The 22181-nt window shown below is 40.5% G+C and overlaps 2 protein-coding genes across 6 annotated transcripts in view; both read left to right on the plus strand.

The window, feature by feature from the left end:
* Window positions 1-22181, plus strand: part of Osbpl1a (oxysterol binding protein like 1A) — a 208517-nt gene that overhangs the window by 31887 nt on the left and 154449 nt on the right. For 2 of the 5 annotated variants that reach the window (XM_027404345.2, XM_035440270.1), the window contains 5 exons: window positions 6979-7090; window positions 12713-12798; window positions 13968-14112; window positions 21680-21741; window positions 21842-21889. In XM_027404345.2, coding sequence (XP_027260146.1) covers window positions 6979-7090; window positions 12713-12798; window positions 13968-14112; window positions 21680-21741; window positions 21842-21889 — 453 coding nt within the window. Of the gene's footprint in view, window positions 1-6978; window positions 7091-12712; window positions 12799-13967; window positions 14113-17723; window positions 17874-21679; window positions 21742-21841; window positions 21890-22181 lie in introns of those variants that run through there. The other 3 variants (XM_027404347.2, XM_035440271.1, XM_035440273.1) reach the window with 3 other exon arrangements.
* Window positions 17173-17747, plus strand: LOC113834537 (SH3 domain-binding glutamic acid-rich-like protein 2). The gene is given in 2 exon segments (XM_035440275.1): window positions 17173-17653; window positions 17655-17747. Coding segments are annotated over 2 exon segments (483 nt in total). The 5' UTR covers window positions 17173-17263.

A 22181-nucleotide genomic window follows, 5' to 3' on the forward strand; every position in this document is an offset into this window, starting at 1 on the left:
CCTCGACTAGAACAGCCACCTGGCCATACTTGCTAAAGCAGAGCTGGGAAGTGAACCTTTGAGTTTTGGTGGCACATGATCAGCTGAAAATGCTACAGCAATGAGCATCTTCCCTTGTCAATAATGTTGTAAGACAGCTCTGCTCACCTTTAGGCTTACAAATCTGTATTGGTTTTGTTGCTATGTAACATCATTATTAGAATTTAGTGGAAATCTATGCAGGACCTAGCTGTTCTCTGTTCAGGGTAACACGAGACTGAACTCAGTGTGTTAGCTGGAGTGTTCTCTCCTGGGATTGGAGCCACTTGGAGGCTCATTTGGGTTATTGGCAGAGCTCACTGAAGTCATGAGCCTGAGTCCCCTGTTTGTCAGGAATTGTTTAAAGTTTATATAGACCACCCTCAGGTTTAGCTCCATGGAGATATCTTTCCCAGGAAGTATCCAACTCCGTCCTCCAACCTATTTGGAATCTTATACTGTATCCTTGATTGGCCTGGAATTTATTATGTAGCTCAGGATGGCCTTGAATGGCAATCCTTCTGCTTCACCCTCATGAGTGCTGGAATTATACCATGCCAGGCTTTCCAGATGCACTCAGAGGACTAACTTAATAGGTTCTGTTCACACGGCACAGTCTCCCTTTTTACTAAAGTCAGTTGTGCTGGGTCTCGTGACCCAATTACAGAAGTAAAATCAATTATGTGTCCAGTTCTAACTTGAGTAGAACTAGACTGCTGATTGTCATTATAGAATGAACTTTGTTGAATTTATGCAATATACAAGGCTACACTTTGTATCTGTGTAATATGTTTTCTTACAAATATGTAACACATTTATTAACCTTTGACCCAGGTACATTATCTCTAAACAGCTCTGGTAGTACTTCATACCTCACAGAGTTTTGTGATTGTTTAAATTAGGTAATGAAGGCAATGGACATGAATTATAGAAATGAATATAAAGCTCATTGTTCTTCTAGTTCTAAATCTGTTAATGGATTTTCATTTTTGGTAGTAGATAAATTCATAAAAATACATTCCATAATGAAAGAATAAAATCCATTGTGAAGCTCTAGAATTTAAATGCCTATTCTAATTGTATAGAAATTAATTGGATTATACAGTCTTTGGGTCTGGTTAATGTTCATGTGTGATTTTTTTTTAAATTTCAACCTTTTTTATAATAAAGTTAAAAAATCAATTGTATAGAAATTAATTGGATTATACAGTCTTTGGGTCTGGTTAATGTTCATGTGTGATTTTTTTTAAATTTCAACCTTTTTTATAATAAAGTTAAAAAATCAATATGGTAATATTCTAGTAGCATTATTTATAACAGACAAAAATCCCAAAAGCCTAATTGTTCATTAGTTTCTAATGGAGAGGCAAGGTATGGTACCCAGACAACGGAGAAGTCATTCAGAAATAGAAGAATGTGGTACTGGTACATGCCTGAACAGAAGAGCCTCCATCCTGTGATTGAAAGAAACCACACACATATGGCCGCACATTGTATAATTCCTTCTTTGAAATGTTCAGGAGGCAAATCCATAGAGACCTAATGTAGATGAGTGGTTATCAGGGGACATGGGAAAAGGACCAGAATGGGGAGCGGTTATCTGTGGTTATGGGGGTTCTTGAGGGTGATGAAATGTTCTGATATTCAGTAGTATATATTACAGCACAATTCTGTGAGTATACTAAAAGCCAAAGATGTGCAAATTACTTCTTAGTAAATTGATCAGAAAGCAATGTGGGTATGGGTATTTTCCTCTTTTTCACCTGAGATGAATTGTGTGATGATGACAACAATATCGTAGTTCCATAAGGAGTGATTGATAGTGGATTGCAGAGTAGGGCAGTTGGGGGCATGACTGTGTTAACTTTTCTATCATCTTTGTTGTGTAGTTCCCTCCTTTAGTGGGGCACTCACCAAAAAGGAGACAGAAAACATAGACTTTAGTCTTCTGACTTATTAACAAGTTGGTCAAAGTACTTTCTTAACCAGCAATATGTGAAAGAAAGTATCTTTATTTATGAATAAATATTCAAATGTGGCTGCTGTTCAGGTATAGGGAGCAAAATGGACCACATGATACCCTCCACTGAGGGGAAGCTGACACTAACTATGGGAAGCTAGAGGGCTGAGGAAAGTAAGTAGGTAGAGTAGAGGGATGGCAGTTCAGAGGCACTAAACACTACATAGTCAGCACCGAGCCTGCCTTGAGCAGAAGTTTGTGTCAGCTCTGAGTTTGAAAAATTGCTCCCTATGGCTTCCTTGGCACTTTTCTCATCTGGTTCTCAGGTCTATCATTAAACTGATTCTCTGGGGGTCACTGTGGTTTGCTAGCTTGCAGGGCATCTGTTTCCCTGTTTAGTCTGACAACTGATCACTTCTTCGGTGGAGTAGGCATACTCTCCCTGGCTGGTTCTCTGCCTGCTTGATGGTTCTTTCCTTAGCGCATTTCTCCAAAGCTTTTTCTTAGCCTTCCCCTTTCTCTGGAATGTTCCACCTCAATGTTCTGGCTTCATTTGACTTTCCTAGAGGATTATTTTGGAATCTGTTACTTCTCCCCATGCTTCTCTTAAGGTGTCTAGGTCCTCTCATCAGCTGCCTGTCATGCTGTCTTCACTGCTTCGGGTCTCTGATGTCTCGTGTGTCTAAAATGGGACTCCTTGTCCTCCACACTGGATCCTTGTGCAGTGTTTGCATGCATTAGCACTCACAATACTCACTGTGGACACTTCTTGCCGTCTGCACTAAGAATCATGAACATACCCATTGCTTTTTACCTAGTCTCCATCCCTTAGTCATTTTCTTGGCTTTTTAAAAATCCCACGTCTACTGGGGTTGTCCCAGTTAATATCATGTTCTCAGATCCAGTTTTGTCAGACTTCTTTTTGTCAAAGTTTTGCAGTGCTTCCCCCACTCCCTGATGCTGGAGTGAACTCAAGGTCCATCCCCTACATGGTAGGTTTCAATTCTGCCTTTAGTATCTAGGAATGTTGTCTCTCTAGGGCCTGTTACATGTTAAATACATAACTAAAGTCAATAAGTAATAAATAGAATTTGGGGAGTTTGTGAAAGGGTTAGAAGATGACAGCAAAGTCTGCTAATTAAAGTTCTTTCTCTGTGAGGGAAATGAAGTAGAGTGGATCTTTCTTCCAGCACCAGGGACAGCTCAGGACTGAAGGAAGAGTTCCAGGTGGAGGGGATGAGGAAGTGACTGAGAACTGTCTTGTAACTGCAGTGTTACAGAAGGCAAGGTGGCCTTGAATTGGTCAGAACGAAACACAGTTGGGCTTGCAGAACAGTTTTCAAGTGCAATGCCCCTGAAAACAAAAGCCAATCTCTCCACTGAGATATTAGCATAATCCCTGACTTGGCCTTTTGGGATTCTCATTGATATCAGTGGGGCCAACCAGTCCCTTGGGTTGTCCTCTACTGTTCTAATTTTGACTCTGACTAACATGTCTGTTCTGACACTAGCTCTTTTTTTCTGAGAACTTGTCTTCCATACCTGGAGATGGCTAAGTAGATCTGGAGCCCCTCATTTAGGAAGTCAGGGTGTGGGGAGGCTCAGAAGTTCTCTTCAGATTGTTCAAATGCTATGTCACCCATTTTATTATTTTAAAAATTATCTATTTTGGTCTTTGAGACAAGATGTCAGTATGTATCCCAGGCTGGCCTTGAACTCAGGATCCTTTTTTTCTTCAGCCTCCTAAATGTTGGGTTTATAGGTATGAGCTGCTATACCCTGCTCTTTGCATTTTAAAATTGGATTGTCTTGTTGTTAGTTGTAAAGCTCTTTGTATATTCTGTATACAAGTCTCTTATCAAATCCATGATTTATAAATAATTTTGTTTTGTTTTCTTGAGACAGGGTTTTCTGTGTAGTTCCGACTGTCCTGGAACTTGCTTTATAGTCCAGACTGGCCTTGAACTCAGAGACCCACATGCCTCTGCCTCTGGAATACTGGGATAAAAAGTGTGTGCCACCACCCATGCAATTTTGTTAATAATTTTTATTACTCTTTGGGTTAATTTTCTCACATGAAATATTTTCATGAAATGTTACCTCTAAAATGACACAAAATACCGAAGTGACTTTTTAAAAATCCCTTTATTAAAATACTAGTGTTTTAATTAAAAAACTGTTTCTCTTGACCTTATCTACTGGTAAAAAAAAAAGCAAGGCAAGAAGATTGTTTGAGGCTAGCTTGGTCTACATGGGAAGGCCCAAGCTTCTTTGGAGGAACACCAACTAGAAAGACATAGGCTAAAATGTTTGAAGTTATCATGTAGTGACTAAGATAGTAGATATACTTTGTTCATTATATTTTATATACTTAAGTATTTAAGTATAAATACTTAAAAATATAGTATTTGTATAGTATTCCTTTGTGGCCTAAAGGAAAGATGAAAAGTATAGGATAGACAGAATCTCATTCCATGTGTTTCAGGGGCCATCAGTTAGACATTAGAATAGAACTTAGTGTGGATCTAAAAGTGAAGTGTTGTCACCCTGCCTGGGTGCTGTGTATCTTAGGGCATGCACCACAGTTCTGTTGTCTGGGCTCTCCTTCATGTCTGTTGTCTTAGGTTGTGTGGCAGACCCAGTGATACTAGACTTACATATTAGTACATACTGAAGTTCCAAAAGTTAACCACAGAGTAAAAATTAATAATGCACTCTATCTTAGTTAGGGTTTCCATTGCTGAGATGAGACACCATGACCATAGCAACTTTTATAAAGAAAAGCATTTAGTTGAGGTGGCAGCTTAGAGTTCAGAGGTTCAGTCCATTTTCATCATGGCAGGGAGCATGGCAGTGTGCAGGCTGATGTGGTGCTGGAGGGTAGCAGAGAGTCCTACAGATGGCAGGGAACAGGAGGTTGACTGAAATACTGGGTGGTATCCTGAGCATAGGAAGCCTCAAAGTCTGTCCCCTCAGTCATGCACTTCCTCCAACAAGACTATACCCACTCCAACAAAGCCACATCTCCTAATAGTGCCACTCCCTCTGAGTTTATGAGGGCCATTTACTTCAAACTACCACACTCTCTTTGTTGAATATTGACTTCAGGAAATTGTTACAGTATAAACTGTTCTTTAAATGTGATATGTCTTATCAGTTGGAGTTTTCCTTCCAGTACTTTCTGTAGGGCTGGATTTGTGGATATATATTTTTAAATCTGGTTTTGTCATGGAATATCTTGTTTTCTCCATCTATAGTGATTGAAAGCTTTGCTGATTATATATAGTAGTCTGGGCTGGCATCCGTGGTCTCTCAGTGTTTGTAGGACATCTATCCAGGACCTTCTGGCTTTCAGAGTTTCCATTGAGCAGTCAGATGTAATTCTGATAGGTCTGCCTTTATATGTTACTTAGCCTTTTTCCTTTGCTGCTCTTAATCATTATTTATTCTGTATATTTGGTGTTTTGATTATTATGTAGCAAGGAGACTTCTTTTTGTGGTTTAGTCTATTTGATGTCTGTAAGCTTCTTGTACTTTCATAGACATGTCTATTATTTTGTTGAATATGTTTTCTGCACCTTTGATCTGGGTTTCTTCCCCTTCTTCTATACCTATTATTCTTAGGTTTGGTCTTTTCACGGTATCCCATATTTCCTGGATATTTTGTGTTAGGGATTTGTTGGACTTAGGATTTTCTTTGGTTGATAGGTCTATTTCCTCTAGTGTGTCTTCAGCACCTGAGATTCTCTCTTCCATCTCTTGTATTCTGTTGGATATGCTTGCATCTGTAGTTCATGATCGTTTACCCAGCTTTTCTATTTCCAGAATTCCCTCAGATTGTGTTTTCTTTATTGTCTCTATTTCAGCTTTGAAGTTTTGAACTGTTTCTTCCACCTGTTTGATTATTTTTTCTTGGCTTTCCTTGCTTTCTTTAAGAGATTTGTTTTATTTCTTGCATTTTTTGGTTTGTCTTTTTCTCCATCTCTTGTATTTTTTGTTTGCTTTTTCTTCCATTTCTTTAAGGGATGTTCTCATTTCCTCGTTGAGGGCCTCTATCATCTTCCTAAAGTTGTATTTAAGGTTGCTCTCTTCTGCTTCATCTGCGTTGGGATGTTCAGGTCTTGCTGGTGTGGTGTCCCTAGACTCTGGTGGTGTCATATTGGTCCTTCTGTTGTTGAGTGTGTTCTTATGCTGTCGTCTTCCCATTCCCTCTTCCAGTGGGTGCAGGTGGGGTCTCTCCCTCTCCTGGTGGGTACAGGTCCAAGGCTCCCTCCTGGTGGGTGCAGGCAGGTCCAAGACTCCAATGGCAGCAGATGCTGATGGTTTGGTCTGTAGGTTTTGAAAATTTAAGTGTTCAAGAAATTCTTATTCTTATCAGGCCTTATTAAAATGAGTGAATATACCGAATTCTCTATAAATTGTGGTTTTGATTGCTTACATATTTAGCGTAATCATGAATTGTTTTCATAAAATAACAGGATAATTTACTTATTTATTTTTATGTTATGTGTATGAATGTTTTACCAGCCTGAATATGTATAGTGTGTTTATATCTCTTGGGTCCCTGGAGCTGGGGTTACAGATGGTTGTAAGCTACCATGTGGGTGCTGGGGAGTGAACCCAGTCCTCGGCACAAGCAACAAGTGCTCTTAACTGCTGAGCCATCACGTTAGCCCCCAGGTAATGTACTTTTAAAAAGCAAATACAGAAATTGTATATATAATATATATATATATATAATATATAGTATAAAAGCTTTTTAGAGGCTGAACCTGGAGAGACCACAAGCTGGGATTAAAGGTGTGTGCCCCCAATGCCCAGCCCGGCCTGAAGATTCTTATATAATATTTTTTCTATTAGAAATTTACCAGCCTGAATATGTATAGTGTGTTTATATCTCTTGGGTCCATATATATATATATATATATATATTATATATATAATATATATAGTAAAGCAACAGCTTAATATCAGCTAAGATAATGTGTCTTTTTTTTTAGGAGCTGGTAATGCTTCTTTTAGAATACAATGCTGACACTACGGTTGTAAATGGGAGTGGACAGACAGCAAAGGAAGCCACCCATGACAAAGAAATCCGAAACATGCTTGAAGGTAAACATGGATCCTAACACAGTGTTTGGTTTTATTATTGCTAAGGCCACTGATGAGTAAACACGGCTCTGCAGCAGTGAGGATGACAGCAAATCTCTCGGTATTGCTTATGTCATTTCAAAGTCATTGTTTAGATGCATCTTTGTGTTTCCTCACTCTGTTAGTTACTATTGTTGTGGCAGAATAGCTGACAGAGGCAGCATCATGAAGGAAGGATTTAAACTGCCTCACACTTTGAAGGGGGTACAATCCATTATGGCAGGAAGGCATTACAGGTGGCTCCATGGTAGTAGGAGCATATGAGTGGAACTTTAGAGGAACAGGAAGCAGAGAAAAGGCCAGGGATGCGCAATTCAGGGCCCATTCTTCAACTATCCACTTTATTCTTCTAGGTCTCTCCTCAAAGTTTCCATGACTTCCCAGAACACAGCCACCAGCTGGGGACCAAATGTTCACTTACCTGAGACCTGGGGGAACATTTCACATCCAAGCTGTAGCATTCTCTTCATTACTATTAAAATTTTCACTTACAGAAGAACATAGCAAGTTAAAAAATGTTTTCAAGTGCACAACAAAATGAAAAGTAGAAAATACAGACATGAGAAGATGTGGCTTTAGATAAACTGTTGCAGTGTGATAGTGAGAGTATAGAAAAGAAGGGCAGAGAAACTATCACTGTAGTTGTTATACGCCATTTATTAGCACAGAGGATATTTCTGTCTGACTTCATCTAAGGACCTCACTGTAGTGTAATACCAACACTCATTTCTTGATAGATTGCTTTAGTTGCCATGGGCATCAGAGATAAAATTGCTCTTAAGAGGGTGTATGAGCCTTAATAGTGTAGAGAAATTTCTCCACTACAGTTTAAAAGAAAATCACACTCATGCTTGTACTAGAAAAGCCTTAGGTAATAGGATTAGTCTTTGAATGGTTCAGGTTTTGCTGTAAGGTAATTTCTACTTTGCAAGTAAGGTCTCAGAATTACAGCTGCACTAGCACACATACCTCTGTCTCTCTTGCAATTCAGAGTAGGGTGATACAACTTTGTATTTAGGGGTATTAACTTTGTGACTTTAGTTATTAGTTTTTTTTATTCTTGTTAAACCACAGTAATGCTTTCAACAATTTTCCATTTGGCTTAAAGGATTGAGCTCTTATTGCTTATTCTGTAATTACAAAATAATGAATGTTTGTTAGGCATCTGTATTACAGAGTTATTATTAATATACACTGCACATTCTCTTTCTTTGCATCAGTCTCTGCACTGGCCACATCCAGCTACCTCTACCTCTTCTTGGAGGCTGACATTTTGTCACATCTTTAGATAGTGTCTTCACTTGTAAGGAACTCTCTGGTTTACATAGCCAAACCTACACTTCACTTCTGTCAGCCACTGTAGCATTGGATGTGAGGACTCATGGATCATATTGGTCTTTGCCCTTTAATACCTTGTGGTCTAACTGAAAGGTGAGGTAACTGTTTTTGATCCTGTCCTGCCATACTGTTGTCTCATGGAAACCTTCGACGAGATTTTCCTGATAGTCTGTTGGCTTAGTCTGACAGGTGGATGTTTAATAAGGGAATTGTAAAGACCTGCTCTAAGGATCTTTCAAAACTGAAGCTGTGCAAAGGCAAGGGCTTCATTGACTTTACAAGTAATGACATTTGTCAGCTCTTGTAGTTTTAGCCTGGGAAATATAAAATAGAAATCAGAGAATAAATTGAGTGATTCTGTTCTGATGAGATCACCTTACCCAGATAGAATGCCATTTGTGGACAGCAGTAAGTCATCACTTGCAGACTCCAGGAAGTACTGGGGACAACTCACCATGATAATAGATTACAGGATAACACAGGAGACAGGAAATAAGGGTAGCCATAAGAAAACCACACCTGAATATCTGAAGTGATAATTTTAGATAGAGATGGTCTTATTTGTATAGAACTACAGCCAGTTAATGGACCAGATGTTGAGTACCACAGAGTTTATTTTTTGTGCCCACTATGTTGTACACAAGGGTGTGAGTTGCCTTGAAAGGTGAGATGTAGTGAGTTTTTCATGACAAGGGTATTCTGGAAGAGGATAGACAGCCACCTGTCAGGTACTAGTGAGGAATAACTTCTCTCTCCATCTCCCTCCCCCCTTCTCTGTCTCTCTGATTCTTAGCCTAGGTAAAGTTTTAAGAACAATTAAATGAATATTTGTATGTTTTTTGCTTTTCACTTAGATTACACATACAAACACCTTGCCTGTATCTAACCTACTTTATCTTTTAAAATATTATTTAATGCTACTAAATTGATTTTTTTGGTTGAACCACTTGAAAGAAATTTGCATTCTTAATGACATTATTACCTCCAAACCTGTCAATATGTCTCAAAAACAGAGTCTTCTTACATAATCACAGTGAAACCTCCACAATATCTTTGGGATTTTGTTGCAGGATCTTAAAATCCTGGGCCTATGGATTTTAAATCCATTCAAAAATATGTGTGTGTGTGTGTGTGTGTGTGTGTGTGTGTGTGTAAAACTTACAGGTGGCCTCCTATATATCTTTAAACCATGCATAAATTATTTTATGATGAGCTGTTATTCATTCAATTCCATCTTCAGATACATGATTTTAAAAACTTCCCTCCCATGGGAAACATTCAGAAAAATGGGCATCATTAATGTGAAGCTCAGCGTTCCCACAAACTGAAACATCTATCTGAACAGCACATGAAAAGGACAGTTAGGGGCCCAAAACAGGAGCATTTGCTTCTCATTGGCTGAGTCAGCAGTCTTCTTCATTCACGGTGACTAAACACAGGACAGGAAATGCCCAGTAACATTTCTGAATTCTTGTCTGTCTCCCCTCATTTGTGAGTCTAGCAATTTTGGAAATAAACATTAGTTTATTCCATTTTTTTTCATTTTTAAGTCTAGATTATGGCTGTGTGCCCCTGATTGTTGTTAGCCAGACACTGTTATAATCACTTGGGATAATCAACGGTGTGAATGAGATCCTGCTTCCAGAATGAGGACAGAATAAGTCACAGCCTAGGGTAATGCTAAATGTGATAGCAGTATGCACAGGGCTGGAGAATGAACAGAGCAATTCCAACAACAGAAGAAGCCACTGAAGAGAGAGAGGGAGAGAGAGGGAGAGAGAGAGAGAGAGAGGAGAGAGAGAGAGAGAGGAGAGAGAGAGGGGGGAATAAAAATATAAACATAGAAATGATATAAAGTAACTGTAGTCAGTTCTTATTTTAACCATCTCTGTATGCATTGTATGTGTTAAATATGTTTCGAGTAACAGCACACAGTAGTGACTGGCTTTTAACAAATGTTCCTTTCCCCAGTTACCTGGATCCTCATTGGCTGCTTTGCCTAGGGGAAGAGAAGCCTAGAAAGTCTTCTTTACCCAGGAGGACTGTTAGGGAATGACTCTTCTGGCCTTTGTGCATACATGTTAAGCAGGATCACTAAGTTTTTGCATGAACTTGCTTCTTTATTGTTATTTTGAAACAAGGTCTCATATAGTCTAAGCTGGCCTTAAACTTGCTGTATAGTAGAGGGTAACTTTGAACTTCTGATCTTTTTGCCTCTGTGTCCCATGTGTTGGGGCTACGAGTATACCACAATACTTGGCTAAAAGTAACACTTACAGGACCTTGTTTTATAATACTAAGGACTTTGTACATGGTAGGCAAGTGCTTTACTAATGAGCTAAACTTCAGCCTGAAGCAGCCGCAGCTGCCACCACCTTCTCCTTTCTAAGGAAAACAAGTCTAGGCAAATGAGAGCTTATTGATACAATCCACTCTTTCATCACATTGCCAGCTGCTCTTCTGCATATAGGATGTCAGACCTAACATCAGAGACATCAGTCTCAAAAGTCCCAGCCCTCCACTTTGTGGCCTTCCTTACCTCTCCATAACTGCTTTCTTATCTCTCTCATTTTTCAAGACAAGTTTTCCTCTGGGTAGCCTTGGCTGTCCTGGAACTTACTCTGTAGAACAGGCTGTCCTCAGATTTGCAAAGATCTGTCTATCTCTGCCTCCCAAGTGCTGGGATTAAAGGCTGCTCCGCCATCACCTAGCTTCTGCTTTGTAATTTATAAAATAATACCTATCTTAGTGGTTACAGAGGAGTACATGACATCTGGTATTATAGTATCTGTTAAATAGAAACACAGTTTACAGTTTTTTTTAAAGAAGTATGTAAGTAATTTGGAATCTTGAAAAATAAACATATTTATTTGATTTGTACATCTTACTACCAATTGCTATTTCTTATTACTGCTTTCCCTTTTATAACATTCTAGAAATTACAAACACCATTTAGGTTCTTTCCCAGACATGTAGTTCTGGGAAAGTTCATAATTGTTCATAATTGTTCATGTTGTTAGGAGTAAATCCATAACATCTTTGAATTGAAATTTTAATTTTACCCAAAAATGAAGGAAATGGAGCTCACTGGAAATGAAAAGCAGAACTCCCAAACTTAACTGTATTTGAATTTCAGTTCAAAACATTTGTATTTTTCCACACTGTGATCAACTTATTCTTTATGCATCTTTGTTAAGTGTTTTTATTGATGGATTTGTGTGTGTATCTGTGTAAATGTATTTCATATGTGTATGGTGGATACCTGCAGAAGCTGGAGGAGGGTGTCAGATCCCTTGGAGCTGGAGTTATAGGTGGTTAATGTGGGTGCTCGGACCTGTAGTCAGAGTTTACTTTGTACCGTCTTGCTCCAAATAATGACACTAAGACTTCTTATTAATTATGAACCTCTCTGCCCCAAAGAAACATGCAGATGCTATATATATTAGTTATGAATACTGTTGGCCATAGGCTATGGTTACTTATTAGCTAGCTCTGACTTAATTATTAACTCATTTCTATAAATCTAAGTATTTCCACATGGTCTTCTCTTACTGGAGGAAAGTTCCAGGCCTTTTACTTCATTGATGTCTACATTGCAAAGAGAGAAGAGAGCTATTTCCTGCTTGTCCCTGCTTATTTTGCCCTGCTATGTCACTTCCTGGGATCTCAAAAATGGCTCCTCTCTGCCTGCACTTCCCTGAGTCCTCCTTGTTTCCCTATTGGCCAACATTGTTTTATTCATCTACCAATAAGACAAACATATACACAGAAAGACATTCCCCATCAATGAACGCTCAGCCTATAGCTCAGGCTTGTTCCTAGCTAGTTCTTATAACTTAAGTTAACCCATGTCTATTAATCTGCGTCCTGACAGGTGGCTCATGGCTATTAACTGCTCTTCCTGCATGTCCTGCTTCTTCACAGGCTCACTGGCGACCCTTATGAGCCTTATATCCTCCTCTTCCTTTATCTCCCTGGAAATCCCTTGAATACACCCTGCCTAAATATTGGCCATTCAGCTTTTTATTACACCAGTCACAGCAATACACCTTCACACAGTGTACAAATATCTCATAACACGAACCTAACTCAGGCCCTCTCAAGAGCAGCCAGTGCTCTTAACTGCTGAGCCATCCCTCCAGTCCATGCTTATCATGTAATGAACTTGTCTTTATCTTTGTAATGAATTCTCCAATAGGATTGCACCAGCTGTAGATTAAGACCTGTTTTCTTTTTTTCTTGCAGCTGTGGAAAGGACTCAACAAAGAAAGCTTGAAGAATTGCTGTTAGGAGCAGCCCGGGAAGGGCGAACAGCCGAAGTATCAGCTCTGGTAACAAGAAGCACTTTTTTCACCTATGTTAGTGCCGTTTCCTTAAATGTTAAGTTCATAATTCAGTGACTGTGGGAGGAAACCTCTTACTGCCACACTAGAATAGAAGTGTCACATACACACTTGCCTGGCTGTACAAACTGATGGATCTCTGAATTTCTGACTTATCTCCTCTTCCCCAATCAAAAACCTGATGAGTAAGAATCCAGTTTCTTGTAGCAAATAGTTAAGGTAAAGAAAATTTTAAAAATTATTTTCAGATTAAGCCCATTTAAAATAAAAAAAATACAGGTCCTGTCAAGGAGAAGGTTTTTCTCATTTTGATGAACAATAAATTCTGAAAGAGCAGTGTCCTTCTGGAAGAGTAAGATACCTAGAAGGGACAGTGTTGGATCACATGCTCAGAGCAAGCCCAGAGAGCTGACAGCTTTGCCGGCTCTTCTTGTTTTCCTAGGAGACCTACTTTCCTGTTTCCATTTCCTGATGGTCTCATTAAATATGAAACTCTAAATTTGTTCTGAATTCAATACTGAAGCATTGCCATTTACTTTAAAGTTATTCCAGCTCATTTGAAAACACTTTTTTGGTTTCTAAGTATAGTACTGCAACATTTAACATTTTTGTGCAATGAGACTATATAGAGCTTGCTAAAGTAGTGAGGTGGGAACGGCAAATTCAGCAGAACCTTGACATTTATGATTCTAGCATCTCTGGGTTTGACTCTCCTTGGGGACTGTTGTTGGGTACATGATTTATAGTTTTGCTGTCACAAGTGTGAAATGCAAGGCTGTCGACAGCAAGCATGTTAGTGAAATTTTTTTTTCTTTTTTTGGTTTTTTGAGACAGTGTGTACTCCTGGCGGTCCTGGATCTCAGATCTGTAGACTAGACTGGCCTCAAACTCAGAAATCCGCCTACCTCCGCCTCTGTGCTGGGATTAAAAGCATGCACTACCCCTAGAAAAACTTAATGTGAGGGGTAGGTGGATGACGCTGCTGTCACGTGTGGTGCCAGGACACAGACCTCAGATCTCATGGCTTCTGAGGACAAGCATGGCTGATTGAGGAGTAAGCCAAAGGGGCATAGTCTGATAGCCTGTGAGATCTGCTGTCCTGCAGGCTCTGTCTGAGCCTTTCTTTGTTATATAATCACATTGTGTTCCTTTGTTAGCTCAGCAGGCCCAATCCTCCTGATGTGAACTGTTCGGATCAGTTAGGAAACACCCCCCTGCACTGTGCAGCTTACCGGGCCCATAAGCAGTGTGCCTTAAAGCTCCTGAAAAGCGGCGCTGACCCCAACCTGAAGAACAAAAATGGTGAGCATGCTGATGACAGCCGTCCTTGGCCATTTGACTCTATAAAACGAAATCAGTAGTATGTAGAATTATTTTGTTTGGGATCCAGCCTTTGCTAAATTGGATGGTCTCATTTTAAAATAAGGACATTCACAAATATAAAAGAATGACATTTTCTTTTCCTTTAATACTTAGCTAGTAATGCACTCCCTACTTCAAATGAGACCAGAGCTTACGAAGATAATCAGGGAAATGATAGGTACAGTTGTTTGTTGTTGTTGGTAGTGGTTACATTCCATCAGGTTACCTCCAATACTGAATTAGAGAATTCTGAACCACCGTTTTAGGAGAACCCGGGTTTAGATTATCATGAGCCTCTTGTCATGGCATTTTCATCCAGTGATTAATGTATAGTCTTGTTTTATGAGTGCTACCATTTAAGATCACCTGAGGCAATGTGTGTTGCTGATCCATTATCACATCTATCATGGCCAACAACGCCTTAGCCTGAGTGCAGTGTCTCTAACTCTTTAAGGCACATCATAATCTAGCACTTAAGAACACAGCTCAGCTGGGTGGTGGTGGCATACGCCTTTAATCCCAGTACTCGGGAGGCAGAGGCAGGCAGATCTCTGTGAGTTTGAGACCAGCCTGGTCTACAGAGCAAGTTCCAGGATAGCCTTCAAAGCCACAGAGAAATCCTGTCTCGAAAAAAAAAAAAAAAAAAAAAAAAACACAAAAAAACACAGCCTAGCATGCCAGCATGATTTTTTGGGGCCATTTTATATAAGAAAAAAATTACAAGAGAAACACACTAAAACATGACACTGAATAGGCTGCAATAGGGACACTTGACCATTGCCTGGACTGAAAGGAGAAGCCAAGTCTTACCTAGTTCTCCCTACTTCAGTTGTAGACAGGCTGTGAAAGCTGGTGTTGGGTGACTTAGATTTTTCACTATTTTGCAAATGTCTGTGACTGTCCAAAAAGTTGCCTCAAATAATTGGCTTTGGGGTTTATACATCCTTTTTTAGCAGTATGCAGATTTAAAGCTGCTAATGCCATAGCCTTCTTTTGAATGCTTTTTATGCATTTGTGCTTCTCTTCTGGCCATTCAGTGCTGACCTCAACACTGCCGTGCATGCACAGTTGCACATGGCATTGCAAGGTTCCTAGTAAAAGTACTGTTAGCACTAAACTGGAATTTCCTTCTAGGCAAATTAATTTGAAGAGAGATGACATTTTTATTAAATTTTCCCATTAGTGAACAAAGCTGTTTTATTTTGTTTTGAGAACACTTTATTTATTTATTTATTTATTTTGAAATCGCTGGGTGTAAGTTCATGTAGGAAAGGTTAGTTATAAATGTGCTTTATTGAGTTCTTCTTGTGCCTGGCGCTTTAGACATGGAGTCTAGAGATGAAGCTCTGAGATTTCATCTAGTTGGCAGCAGCTCAGAATTTATCTTTGGCCTCAGGGTAAAAGTCTATGAAAGAAATCATATTATCATTCCTCCCTCTGCTGGGAGGAAAGTTTCTCAAAAGTGCCCTGCATATAGGATGAGAATAATAAAATTGGCAGACCATTATCTTCCTAGAAAAACCAAACTGATGACTGGTTTCTCAGTGAACAATAAGAAGGGTTTTTCTCCTCACTGAAGAAGAGGATGACAGCAGCTACAGGTGAACATATCAGCAGTTCTTTAAATCTGCCTCAGGACAAAGTCAAGCCCATGGCCTTTTCCTGGATTAAAAGCAATGGCGTTCTCCTTTCATTCCCTTCCACTCCCCGGATTGTCTTGAAGCCATTCCCAAGAGAGCCAATCCATACTGCTCCAGAGATCCAATCCATACCACTTCAAAGATCCAATCCACACCTCTCCAGAGATCCAATCCATACCACTTCAAAGATCCAATCCACACCTCTCCAGAGATCCAATCCATACCTCTCCAGAGATCCAATCCACACCTCTCCAGAGATCCAATCCATACCGCTCCAGAGAGCCAATCCATACCGCTCCAGAGAGCCAATCCATACCGCTCCAGAGAGCCAGTCCATACCGCTCCAGAGAGCCAATCCATACCGCTCCAGAGAGCCAGTCCATACCGCTCCAGAGAGCCAATCCATACCGCTCCAGAGAGCCAAAACATACCGCTCCAGAGAGCCAGTCCATACCGCTCCAGAGAGCCAATCCATACCGCTCCAGAGAGCCAGTCCATACCGCTCCAGAGAGCCAATCCATACCGCTCCAGAGAGCCAATCCATACCGCTCCAGAGAGCCAATCTATACCGCTCCAGAGCCAATCCATACCGCTCCAGAGCCAATCTATACCGCTCCAGAGAGCCAATCCATACCGCTCCAGAGAGCCAATCCATACCGCTCCAGAGAGCCAGTCCATACCGCTCCAGAGAGCCAATCCATACCGCTCCAGAGAGCCAATCCATACCGCTCCAGAGAGCCAATCCATACCGCTCCAGAGAGCCAATCCATACCGCTCCAGAGAGCCAATCCATACCGCTCCAGAGAGCCAGTCCATACCGCTCCAGAGAGCCAATCCATACCGCTCCAGAGAGCCAGTCCATACCGCTCCAGAGAGCCAATCCATACCGCTCCAGAGAGCCAGTCCATACCGCTCCAGAGAGCCAATCCATACCGCTCCAGAGAGCCAAAACATACCGCTCCAGAGAGCCAGTCCATACCGCTCCAGAGAGCCAATCCATACCGCTCCAGAGAGCCAGTCCATACCGCTCCAGAGAGCCAATCCATACCGCTCCAGAGAGCCAATCCATACCGCTCCAGAGAGCCAATCTATACCGCTCCAGAGCCAATCCATACCGCTCCAGAGCCAATCTATACCGCTCCAGAGAGCCAATCCATACCGCTCCAGAGAGCCAATCCATACCGCTCCAGAGAGCCAGTCCATACCGCTCCAGAGAGCCAATCCATACCGCTCCAGAGAGCCAATCCATACCGCTCCAGAGAGCCAATCCATACCGCTCCTTTGATAAATAGTTCGGTATATTAATAAAAAAATAATAAGCAACTATTTCATAGGCATGCAGTTCTCAGCATATTAAAGACTAATTATGCCCTTTAAAGTAGAATTGTATGGTGTATAGATTGTGTGGCATGTGAATTTCTATGTTGGTAGAGCTGTTAAAAACCTGAAACATGGCCGGGCTTTCCATCTGCGGAGCAGAACGATTCCTAGATTCCTTGCCGCGGTCCTCTTGGACGATCCCGTGGTCTGCAGCAGCCTCAGCCGCCTTCAGCTTCTGTGTGTGCCTCAGCAGCGTTTCCCAGTGTAGCCAGAGGATGGTGGTCGGCGTGTTCGTCGCCTTGTCCTTGGGCTTTGTGGTGAAGAAGCAGCAGGATATGGTTAGATTTCTGGAAGCCAACAAGATAGAGTTCGAGGAAGTGGACATCACCATGTCGGAAGAACAGAGTCAGTAGATGTACAAGAACATTCTCCCTGAGAAGAATCCTGTGCAGGGCAACCCTCTGCTACCTCAGATATTTAACGGCAACCGATACTGTGAAGATTATGACAGTTTTTTTTTTTTTTTTTTTTTTTTTTTTTTAATCAAAGGAGAGCAACACAGTCTTTTCATTCTTAGGCCTGAAGCCTCGGCCAGCATCCACGGCTGAACCTTAGAAGAAAGAGAAGGTGATGGAGTTACAATTTGAAGCATCCCTGGTACTCAACACATACCTGCTTACCTGATGCATTACTGTGACAAAGCCACATGCACAATCAGCCACTTTGCTTGACCTGGAAGAGGTACTTTTTGGCGGACACTGGAATAATGGGGACTGCATGATTGTTCTAAGCTAATCAGGGCTCTGGTGGTGGGTTCTCTTACTTGCTCACCTGAAAATACTCTCACATGCTATAATCTGCTTCGTTAATGATTAGAGGTAATTGTGCAGCACAATCAGGGAGAAAACACTGGCTCTGCCCTAAATCTTACTAGACACCAGTATTACACGAACCTGTTCCTCTTTACGCTGCCTGCATTGCACCCTTGAAACCCGTTTGCCAGGATCATTATGTCTTTGAATCAGAAAGAAGAAAAGCAATGCAGGTTGACAAAGGACACTGAAGGTTCTTATTGCAGAATCACCAATGTTACTACGCTGGTACTTTGTAATAACACCTGTTGGAGAAGTTAGATGCTCTCAACTCCTTTCTGTAATGGAAATCCTCACCGCTATAAATTCTCCAGGCTCCTATGGGTGCTTCCAGAACCACCATTACAATAATGCACTATCACAGCCACGTTACAGGACGGAAAGGATTGCTGCTGGAAAACCTCCTTCTTTATCTCTTGCAAGGGGGAAGTTTCACTGTATGCATAAGACTGATTGAGAGATACTAGGAAGAGTACTACTTCGATAGTTAATAGGAAGTTTGCTCTGTCCATATGCAAAGGCATTTTCAGCTCTGGTAGTTTACTTACACACATGCACATAGATTTTCAAATGCAGCTCCCCTGAGTAACAGCTGCTTGTTCTATTTTGTGATGGGATTATATTTTTGGAGAAAGGAAATGCTTGGATAGATATATTTTGCGAACCGTTTATGAAGTGTAGTAGAAGGCACCAGTGCTGCTGGGGCTGGGCTTAACATTAGAATACTTGCATAGCACACACAAGCCACAGCACTCAATTCCAGTACCACAGACACCAGCACTGCCTGCTAGTGGGATTTCCCGTGTTACTTACCATTGTCTCTTTATTCCCCTTGTTCATATTCAAACCAACTCACAGTCTCAGACTTCTCAGAATAACACAGGCATGCATTCTCACATGTATATTAGTACAAGTGAGATTTCCAAGCAGCATAGACAAGATAGGAGCTGTCTGGACAGTAGTCCCGAGTCATTCTTAAGCAAAATCCCTGCTCCCTTTGGGTGGACTCTGGTGAGCACTGAACAGTTCTCAAACAAGACTAGCCTTGAATGGGATAAACTTGGGGCTAAGTGAAATCTCCACCTATCAGCATGATATGACTTGGGACCTTTCACTCTGACTCTGAGAAGGAAATGTTTGAGAAATGGAAAGAGCAAACTAGTGGCCCCTCTGCCACCCACTCACAAGCTTTGATAAATGTTGACTATTCTGTGGCATTTTTGTTTTGAATGCTGAAGTTGAGAGCTCAGCCTGAGATTTGCAGTCCTATTTTAGCCAGAAAAAAGGATAGCTTTCTTCATGAATGGGCCAGATGGTTGATGTACACTTTTCTCTGCAGGGAAAGCTTGTCAAGTCATGGATATTATTGGCTAGTTAGTATTAAACAAGATCCAGGTCAAATTTCATTTGATAAATCCCAGGGACTTCCAAGCAGTTTTTTCCTTTTCCTTCTAATTGGATATTGTGCTTGAGTTTGTGAGTCTTCTAACAAGACACATTTCTACTTAAATAGATTGATTTAAAGAATTATCTCATGAAGTCAGCCTAGCTTACATTGGTTAGGTCTATTGCCAATGATTGCCAAGAACCAGTTTGCAAGTCTTAGCATGTTTCCGATTGTAGGAGCAACATCATATTTGTGAGACAGAGAAAGCTACCAAGATTTGTCATATAACTTTTTTTTTTGGTGGGGGGGGGGTTGAGACAGGGTTTCTCTGTGTAGCTTTGGAGCCTATCCTGGCACTCGATCTGGAGAGTCATATAACTTTTTGATTGGCCATACTATACCTACCATGACCATATTAAACACACTGAATAGATGGTGTGCTTAGAATTACTATCACAGTTGTGTATCATTTTCTTACCATGATTCTTTTGCAGGAACATGGGAGAGTCAGCAAAGAAAACATGAGATTAGTGATAGAAGCCCAGGATATGGAGTTGACCATAGTTCCTAGGCAGTGGTGTGTGTAGAGAATACTGGGTCTCTACTTAAATGCCTCCCAGTCTGACAAATTATTTTTCTCCTTCTGACTTTCTTTCACTCTTTCTGTTGGTTGTTGCTCCCGACACAGTCTTACTATATAGACCTGGAACCTATTCCTTCTGCCTCTCAAGTGCTAAGATTACATGTTTGGCTGAATATGTTCTTCTTGTTCCGTTTAATTGGCTGCCTCTAGATTTGGTCACCACCATCTTCAAAGCTAAGCCAAGAAGTGGAGGCATGGCTGTAATGCCAGGAGCTTTCAAGGCAGAGTGTTGACTTCCTTGTGGGACAATGGAATTTGTTCTGCTGAGAACTAAATGGTGCCATTTTAACCGTAGGTGAATGTGTAACACCATACTGTTAGATGTCTACAGACCAGAAGAACATTTAGTTCAGGAATTACTTCGACAAAACCTGGGTAATCCTGGGGGTTTAGTAAAATCTGAGAGGAGAAAAAGAAGACACATGGCCCTTAGATGCTAATATATTTTTTTTCTGTTTTATAAAGTTAACCCAACATTTACATTTTTATATTGTATGAATTTAACCATCTAAATATTTTCCTTTTGTTATTGAAAGGTACCAAAGGCTTTTTATGTTTTATTTGGTTTGTTTGATTTTATTATGGCTTTTTTCTAGAAATACTTTGATATAGATTTGTCCCTGAATGCCTGGGTCTGCTTCAGTCTGTGTAATTATTTTGATTTCAGATTGTTTGCATTTGCCTCTCAAGGCATTGGGAAATCTCAGATGTTATATTCTTCACTGAAGGAGAATAAATTCCACAAAACAAAACAAAACAAAACAAATCCTGAAACACCAAAATAGAATCAGTCAGTTAATATTGTAATTTTTCAGGATTGTGAAATTGCTAAAGTTTATACTTTTGAATATTTGACAAAATTTAACATTAGTCAAATGACATTACTCCTTGTCTTGAGACCCTCCAGAAGCTTTCCATCCTGTCTGGAAAACACAGCTTATTCCTTATGGCTCTTAGATCTGGCTGTGTGAGCTGCTTCCTGAATGAATCTCTTGTCCTCTGTCTTGTTCCTCCCCTGGGGCCTTCACAGTAGCTATTCCCTGTGTGTGTCTAACCACCCCTGCCTCAGAGAGGTCATCCAGGGACAGTCTCTCACCTTCTACCTGAGTGGTAGTATTGTCTATCAAATTTGTCATTAATTATATTAGCATACTGTGGTATATTACCTGTTACATATCTTTTTTATGAATTTATAAATCACCAGTGCCTTAAAATGGTGATTGGCACATAACAGATTTTCATGAGCAGAAATAGAAACAAATATGACCAATACATACCAGGTATTTTTTTTTTTCAAAGAATTGAACAGCCAGAAGGTAACAGGTTAATATAAAGCTTTAAAAAATTGATGATGAGACAATAAGTCTGTATTGTTTTACACTGGCAGGCTTGTGGTAATTTGTTATTCAGTCAGAAAACTGTCATTTATGGCCAGAAAAACTGTTTTGAGGAGAATCAAATTTTCTGACCTAAAAGGAGGCCTTAAAGAATTGAGAGGGTGACTTCTGACAGGTGATTTATTTTTATTTTTGTTGGTGGGGAGGAGTTTTTGAAAGCACAAAGAAGGATTGTATGGTACGGTTATAATGATTTTTTTTTTTTGTATAGTTGACATAACGACTTTTTTCCCATTTATTTTACACAGATCAGAAACCTCTTGACCTTGCCCATGGTGCTGAAATGAAGCATCTTCTTGTTGGCAATAAGGTGTGTATTGGTGAACTAAATTCAGTCAGTAAGTTTTAGTGAAGAAAATAAAGGAATGCCTAACCTCTGTAGATGCATCTTTAATGAAACGTGTTTCCAGCAGGTCATCTACAAAGCACTGAGACGATACGAAGGTCCTCTCTGGAAGGTAGGATGCATCAAGGATTCTTGATGCCTTTTTGGTGATTTCAGACATGCAGCATGTCCCTGACTGACACAGTCTGTGTCTTAGTTAGGGTTTACTGTTGTTGTGAAGAGACGCCGTGACCACGGCAACTCTGATAAAGGAAACATTTAATTGAGGGACTCACTTACAGTTCAGAGGTTCAGTCAATTATAACAGGGAACATGGCAGCGTTCAGGCAGAGGTGGTGCTGAAGCTGAGACTGCTATATCTTGTAGGTAACAGGAAATCAGCTGAGCGTCACACTGTAGTATCC

The sequence above is a fragment of the Cricetulus griseus genome, chromosome 2 (assembly GCF_003668045.3).
Source record: "Cricetulus griseus strain 17A/GY chromosome 2, alternate assembly CriGri-PICRH-1.0, whole genome shotgun sequence".
Lineage (NCBI taxonomy): Eukaryota > Metazoa > Chordata > Mammalia > Rodentia > Cricetidae > Cricetulus > Cricetulus griseus.